At 52.5% G+C, this 8,028-nt stretch overlaps 2 protein-coding genes across 2 annotated transcripts; one reads left to right on the top strand and one right to left on the bottom strand.

Moving 5' to 3' along the window:
- Positions 1-2,807: 2,807 nt before the first annotated feature.
- On the bottom strand, positions 2,808-3,998 carry LOC138355072 (uncharacterized). Its single transcript, XM_069309785.1, has one exon. It carries the CDS (start codon positions 3,996-3,998, stop codon positions 2,808-2,810), a length of 1,191 nt encoding a protein of 396 aa, XP_069165886.1.
- Positions 3,999-5,405: 1,407 nt separating this feature from the next.
- Positions 5,406-6,587, top strand: LOC138355071 (uncharacterized). Its single transcript, XM_069309784.1, has one exon. The coding sequence runs from the start codon at positions 5,406-5,408 to the stop codon at positions 6,585-6,587; it is 1,182 nt and encodes a 393-aa protein (XP_069165885.1).
- The last annotated feature ends 1,441 nt before the right edge of the window (positions 6,588-8,028 follow it).

The following is an 8,028-nucleotide window of genomic DNA, read 5'->3' as shown; positions in this document are numbered from 1 at the left end:
AACCTCCAATCAGATGTAGATCAGGTCTTTCTAAGGTCTACAAAAAATAATTTGGTGTTTAACGAAGATAAGTTCCAGCTCATGCGCTATGGAAAACATGAAAATATAAAAACGGAAACCACGTACAAAACTCATGCAAATCATAACATAGAACGAAAAGGTAATGTAAAGGATCTCAGTGTACTCATGTCGAAAGACCTTACCTTTAAAGAACACAATAAAGTAGCCGTCACAACTGCAAGAAAAATGACAGGTTGGTTAACAAGAACTTTTCACGCTAGAGATGCTATACCGATGATGATACTTTTCAAAACGCTTGTGCTCTCTAGAGTGGAGTACTGCTGCACAATGACAGCCCCTTTCAAAGCTGGAGAAATTGCTGACCTGGAGAGCGTGCAGAGATCCTTTACTGCTAGAATCAACTCAGTAAAACATCTAAACTACTGGGACCGACTGAAGAGCCTAAATCTGTATTCTCTTGAGCGCAGGCGGGAGAGATACATAATAATCTATTCGTGGAAAATATTAGAGGGGCTGGTCCCAAACCTGCACACAGAAATATCGTCACATGAGACCAGAAGGCATGGCAGGATGTGCAGAATACCCCCGTTAAAAAGCAGAGGTGCAACAGGTACTCTGAGAGAGAACTCTATCAACATCAGAGGCCCGAGACTGTTTAACACGCTTCCACTACACATAAGGGGCATAACAGGCAGACCCCTCATAGTGTTCAAGAGAGAACTTGAGAAACACCTCCAAAGGATACCTGATCAACCAGGCTGTGACTCATATGCAGGCTGTGAGCAGCCGCGTCCAACAGCCTGGTTGATCAGTCCAGCAACCAGGAGGCCTGGTCGATGACCGGGCCGCGGGGACACTAAGTCCCGGAAGCACCTCAAGGTAACCAAGGTCAAGGGCCACTCTGCCTTCTCCCCTTTCTTCCCTCTCTCTTTCCTTATTACAGTGTAGTCCCGGGGAACACCGTATTCGTTATGATTCCTGAGAGTTTTGTTTCTGTCAGTCCAATTTCATCCGGATTCCCTTCTTGTGCTCTTTCCCTAAGTTCACTTGTCTTGCTTGTAATACCATCTGTGTTCGAGTACATTACCTAGATACTGATTCTCTTCTCTCCATCTTCAGTTTCTGTTGATTTCACTGGAAGAGGGGGACAACGGATGTCTGGGGTGGGAGGGTGCTGGGAAGATCTGGTATAGGGAAGCTAGGAGGGTCTGGGGGCTGTAGCTTAAAGGGTCTGGGGTTGGGGGTCAATTAATGCATGGGATGGTGCAGCAGGAGCAGGGTCGTAGTCCTAATGGCCCGGGTTCGATCCCCGGAAGAGGCAAAAACAAACGGACAGAGATTCTTTCACCCAGGTACACCTGCTCCCCTAGCAGTAAATAGGTACCTGTGCATTAAACAGCTGCTACGGGCTGCTTCCTGGGGATGTGTGTGAGTGTGTAAGAGAAATAAATGTAGTAGACATAACAGAGGAAAAATAGATTGGTTAGAAAGGCAGGGTCCAAGAGCTAATAGCTCGATTCTGCAGACACAAATAGTAAACACACTGAACAAGGACTACATTAACCACTCGCTCTGAACTTCAGAATACACCCACATCGGCAGTGATGTGGTGGAGGCTGACTCCATACACAGTTTCAAGTGTAGATATGATAGAGCCCAGTAGGCTCAGGAACATATACATTAGTTGATTGACAGGTGAGAGGCGGGACCAAAGAGCCAGAGCTCAACCCCCGCAAGCACAACTGGGTGAGCACAGTCTCACATCACCAGATAAATTCCATTACTGTTTTCTTACTGAAGAACAACTGGGGTGAAAATAATTGTGTAGAAACCTTGCACAAGTACACGCAATTTTCCCACGTAATGAGTTCCCGCAGACCTGAGCACTGAACAACGACCTATCGCATTTTATCTCCATGTGTTCACCGGAGCAGGTACAGCCCATAATGTATCTGAGACAAGTTTCAAAGTGAACGTTTTGCGTGCGGTGGCTTGTGTGTGTGAGGGCGCTCTCAGTCCGGTGTTTGTGTGTGTGTGTGAGGGCGCCTCAGGCCGGTGTTTGTGTGTGTGTGAGGGCGCTCTCAGTCCGGTGTTTGTGTGTGTGTGAGGGCGCCTCAGGCCGGTGTTTGTGTGTGTGTGAGGGCGCTCTCAGTCCGGTGTTTGTGTGTGTGAGAGCGCTCTCAGGCCGGTGTTTGTGTGTGTGTGAGGGCGCTCTCAGTCCGGTGTTTGTGTGTGTGAGAGCGCTCTCAGTCCGGTGTTTGTGTGTGTGAGAGCGCTCTCAGGCCGGTGTTTGTGTGTGTGAGGACGCTCTCAGGTTGGTGTTTGTGTGTGTGAGAGCGCGCTCTCAGGCCGGTGTTTGTGTGTGTGAGGACGCTCTCAGGCCGGTGTTTGTGTGTGTGAGGACGCTCTCAGGTTGATGTTTGTGTGTGTGAGAGGGCGCTCTCAGGCCGGTGTTTGTGTGTGTGTGAGGGCGCTCTCAGGCCGGTGTTTGTGTGTGTGTGAGGGCGCTCTCAGGCCGGTGTTTGTGTGTGTGAGAGCGCGCTCTCTCCCTCTCTCTCTCTCTCTCCCAGTACTAAATGTTGAGTAACACCCAGTAAATGTTACTCAACAAGAGTAACTGAGCCACTTCTCATCAGAAGAACAGGTAATTCAGCACAGCGTGTCAGCACCGGCCAGAACACACGCCTCAGCGCTCACCGCCTCCAGATCTCAACGACACCAGATGCCGATGGACACACCTTGTCCTCCGCCGTGAACGGAATCTGTAGGATGAATAATGTGCCATACTAGGTCCCTGGGGAGGACGTAGGCAGCCTCCAGGTCCCTGTAGCGTCCCTGTAGCATCCTTGTAGCGTCCCTGTAGCGTCCCTGTAGCGTCCCTGTAGCGTCCCTGTAGCGTCCCTGTAGCGTCCCTGTAGCGTCCCTGTAGCGTCCCTATAGCGTCCCTGTAGCGTCAATGTAGCGTCCCTGTAGCATCCCTGTAGCATCCCTGTAGCGTCCCTGTAGCGTCCCTGTAGCGTCCCTGTAGCGTCCCTGTAGCGTCCCTGTAGCGTCCCTGTAGCGTCCCTGTAGCGTCCCTGTAGCATCCCTGTAGCATCCCTGTAGCGTCCCTGTAGCGTCCCTGTAGCGTCCCTGTAGCGTCCCTGTAGCGTCACTGTAGCATCCCTGTAGCATCCCTGTAGCGTCCCTGTAGCGTCCCTGTAGCGTCCCTGTAGCGTCCCTGTAGCATCCCTGTAGCATCCCTGTAGCGTCCCTGTAGCGTCCCTGTAGCGTCCCTGTAGCGTCCCTGTAGCGTCCCTGTAGCGTCCCTGTAGCGTCCCTGTAGCATCCCTGTAGCGTCCCTGTAGCGTCCCTGTAGCGTCCCTGTAGCGTCCCTGTAGCGTCCCTGTAGCGTCCCTGTAGCGTCCCTGTAGCGTCCCTGTAGCATCCCTGTAGCGTCCCTGTAGCGTCCCTGTAGCGTCCCTGTAGCGTCCCTGTAGCGTCCCTGTAGCGTCCCTGTAGCATCCCTGTAGCATCCCTGTAGCGTCCCTGTAGCGTCCCTGTAGCGTCCCTGTAGCGTCCCTGTAGCGTCCCTGTAGCGTCCCTGTAGCATCCCTGTAGCGTCCCTGTAGCGTCCCTGTAGCATCCCTGTAGCGTCCCTGTAGCGTCCCTGTAGCGTCCCTGTAGCGTCCCTGTAGCGTCCCTGTAGCATCCCTGTAGCATCCCTGTAGCGTCCCTGTAGCGTCCCTGTAGCGTCCCAGTAGCGTCCCTGTAGCGTCCCTGTAGCGTCCCTGTAGCGTCCCTGTAGCATCCCTGTAGCATCCCTGTAGCGTCCCTGTAGCGTCCCTGTAGCGTCCCTGTAGCGTCCCTGTAGCGTCCCTGTAGCGTCCCTGTAGCGTCCCTGTTGTACATGCGGTCAGGGACTGTCTCCTCGACTCCTCACCCCTGTAGTGTGGGGCTTGGGGAGGCGTCTGGACCCCTTCAGCTCTCCCACTCATGGCCGAAACGATGGACAGTACCCGTCTACTGATGGTCGACGGTGTAGGACAGTACCCGTCTACTGATGGTCGACGGTGATGGACAGTACCCGTCTACTGATGGTCGACGGTGTAGGACAGTACCCGTCTACTGATGGTCGACGGTGATGGACAGTACCCGTCTACTGATGGTCGACGGTGATGGACAGTACCCGTCTACTGATGGTCGACGGTGAGGGACAGTACCCGTCTACTGATGGTCGACGGTGAGGGACAGTACCCGTCTACTGATGGTCGACGGTGAGGGACAGTACCCGTCTACTGATGGTCGACGGTGAGGGACAGTACCCGTCTACTGATGGTCGACGGTGATGGACAGTTCCCGTCTACTGATGGTCGACGGTGAGGGACAGTACCCGTCTACTGATGGTCGACGGTGAGGGACAGTACCCGTCTACTGATGGTCGACGGTGAGGGACAGTACCCGTCTACTGATGGTCGACGGTGAGGGACAGTACCCGTCTACTGATGGTCGACGGTGAGGGACAGTACCCGTCTACTGATGGTCGACGGTGATGGACAGTTCCCGTCTACTGATGGTCGACGGTGATGGACAGTACCCGTCTACTGATGGTCGACGGTGATGGACAGTACCCGTCTACTGATGGTCGACGGTGAGGGACAGTTCCCGTCTACTGATGGTCGACGGTGATGGACAGTACCCGTCTACTGATGGTCGACGGTGAGGGACAGTTCCCGTCTACTGATGGTCGACGGTGATGGACAGTACCCGTCTACTGATGGTCGACGGTGATGGACAGTTCCCGTCTACTGATGGTCGACGGTGATGGACAGTACCCGTCTACTGATGGTCGACGGTGATGGACAGTACCCGTCTACTGATGGTCGACGGTGAGAGACAGTACCCAACTACTCACGGTCGACAGTGAAGGTTAACTTGAGTTGATTTCGGGGCTTTAGTGTCTCCGCGGCCCGGTCCTCGACCAGGCCTCCACCCCCAGGAAGCAGCCCGGTGACAGCTGACTAACACCCAGGTACCTATTTACTGCTAGGTAACAGAGGCATAGGTTGAAAGAAACTCTGCCCATCGTTTCTCGCTGGCGCCCGAGATCGAACCCGGGACCACAGAATTACGTGTCCAGCGTGTTGTCCGCTCGGCTAGCTCGACCTTCGACCTCAAGACAAAGTTCCCGCTCAAATTTCTTGTCAACTTCGGGCAAGAAGTGCCTAGCCTCACCGTCGAGTGCTTCCTCCCAACCACCATAGTTTGTATGATCTCAGGGACACACGAAGCAAATGATCCTTTCAAAGGCCATTCAGTGTTGGTCAGATCGAGCATAAAGAAATATTTCATATTTTTGACCAAATAAGTTCTTTTTAGAGCTCACGAGCGCCGATTTTGGGCTCATGAGCGTTGATTTTGGGCTCATGACCGTTGATTTTGGGCTCATGAGCGTTGATTTTGAGCTCATGAGCGTTGATTTTGGGCTCATGAGCGTTGATTTTGAGCTCATGAGCGTTGATTTTGGGCTCATGAGCGTTGATTTTGAGCTCATGAGCGTTGATTTTGAGCTCATGAGCGTTGATTTTGAGCTCATGAGCGTTGATTTTGGGCTCATGAACATTGATTTTAGGCTCATGAACGTTGATTTTGGGCTCATGACCGTTAATTTTGGGCTCAGGAACGTTGATTTTAGGCTCATGAGCGTTGATTTTGAGCTCATGAGCGTTGATTTTGGGCTCATGAACATTGATTTTAGGCTCATGAACGTTGATTTTGAGCTCATGAGCGTTGATTTTGGGCTCATGAACGTTGATTTTGGGCTCATGACCGTTGATTTTGGGCTCATGACCGTTGATTTTGGGCTCATGACCGTTGATTTTGGGCTCATGAGCGTTGATTTTGAGCTCATGAGCGTTGATTTTGGGCTCATGACCGTTGATTTTGGGCTCATGAACGTTGATTTTGGGCTCATGAACGTTGATTTTGGGCTCATGAACGTTGATTTTGGGCTCATGAACATTGATTTTAGGCTCATGAACGTTGATTTTGGGCTCATGAACGTTGATTTTGGGCTCATGAGCGTTGATTTTGAGCTCATGAGCGTTGATTTTGGGCTCATGACCTTTGATTTTGGGCTCATGACCGTTGATTTTGGGTTCATGAACGTTGATTTTGGGCTCATGAACGTTGATTTTGAGCTCATGAGCGTTGATTTTGAGCTCATGAGCGTTGATTTTGGGCTCATGAACGTTGATTTTGAGCTCATGAGCGTTGATTTTGGGCTCATGAACGTTGATTTTGGGCTCATGAACGTTGATTTTGGGCTCATGAACGTTGATTTTGGGATCATGAACATTGATTTTAGGCTCATGAACGTTGATTTTAAGCTCATGAGTGTTGATTTTGAGCTCATGAGCGTTGATTTTGGGCTCATGAACGTTGATTTTGGGCTCATGAACGTTGATTTTGGGCTCATGAACGTTGATTTTGAGCTCACGAGCGCCGATTTTGAGCTCACGAGCGCTGATTTTGAGCTCACGAGCCCCAAAAACACAAAAATAAAGGAAACCCAAAAATCCTGGTAATAAGTAAAAGGGAAACACTTACTAAGGCTCAACTTTCCTGTCTTGAAGAATTTATCAGAAAATTTTATTTGTTCAACAACAGCTGCTGACTGTCTGGAAGATGGCAACTATCAGGGGGAAGCGCCAAGCCATTACCACTATATAGCACTGGGAAGGTGTCAGGATAAGGATATGGGATGGGACGGCGGGAAGGAATGGTGCCCAACCACTTTGACGATCGGGGATTGAACGCCGACCTGCATGACGTAATGCCGGCACTGGACGAGGGGCTGAGGCAACACCTGTGAGGGAAGAGGATGAGGCAGGTGTCTCACCTGTGTCGTGCTGAGGCAAGTGTCTCACCTGTGTCGTGCTGAGGCAAGTGTCTCACCTGTGTCGTGCTGAGGCAGGTGTCTCACCTGTGTCGTGCTGAGGCAGGTGTCTCACCTGTGTCGTTCTGAGGGCAAGTGTCTCACCTGTGTCGTGCTGAGGCAGGTGTCTCACCTATGTCGTGCTGAGGCAGGTGTCTCACCTGTGTCGTGCTGAGGCAGGTGTCTCACCTGTGTCGTGCTGAGGCAGGTGTCTCACCTGTGTCGTGCTGAGGACTGGTGTCTCACCTGTGTCGTGCTGAGGCAGGTGTCTCACCTGTGTCGTGCTGAGGACTGGTGTCTCACCTGTGTCGTGCTGAGGCACGTGTCTCACCTGTGTCGTGCTGAGGCAAGTGTCTCACCTGTGTCGTGCTGAGGCAGGTGTCTCACCTGTGTCGTGCTGAGGCAGGTGTCTCACCTGTGTCGTGCTGAGGACAAGTGTCTCACCTGTGTCGTTCTGAGGGCAAGTGTCTCACCTGTGTCGTGCTGAGGCAGGTGTCTCACCTATGTCGTGCTGAGGCAGGTGTCTCACCTGTGTCGTGCTGAGGAAGGTGTCTCACCTGTGTCGTGCTGAGGCAGGTGTCTCACCTGTGTCGTGCTGAGGACTGGTGTCTCACCTGTGTCGTGCTGAGGCAGGTGTCTCACCTTTGTCGTGCTGAGGACAAGTGTCTCACCTGTGTCGTGCTGAGGCAGGTATCTCACCTGTGTCGTGCTGAGGCAGGTGTCTCACCTGTGTCGTGCTGAGGCAGGTGTCTCACCTGTGTCGTGCTGAGGCAAGTGTCTCACCTGTGTCGTGCTGAGGCAAGTGTCTCACCTGTGTCGTGCTGAGGCAGGTGTCTCACCTGTGTCGTGCTGAGGCAAGTGTCTCACCTGTGTCGTGCTGAGGCAAGTGTCTCACCTGTGTCGTGCTGAGGCAAGTGTCTCACCTGTGTCGTGCTGAGGCAAGTGTCTCACCTGTGTCGTGGTGAGGCAGGTGTCTCACCTGTGTCGTGCTGAAACAGGTGTCTCACCTGTGTCGTGCTGAGGCACGTGTCTCACCTGTGTCGTGCTGAGGGCACGTGTCTCACCTGTGTCGTGCTGAGGGCACGTGTCTC

The sequence above is a fragment of the Procambarus clarkii genome, chromosome 65 (assembly GCF_040958095.1).
Source record: "Procambarus clarkii isolate CNS0578487 chromosome 65, FALCON_Pclarkii_2.0, whole genome shotgun sequence".
Classification (NCBI taxonomy): Eukaryota; Metazoa; Arthropoda; class Malacostraca; order Decapoda; family Cambaridae; genus Procambarus; species Procambarus clarkii.
Note: the sequence above shows the minus strand (reverse complement) of the source record. Positions and strands in the feature narration are given on the sequence as shown.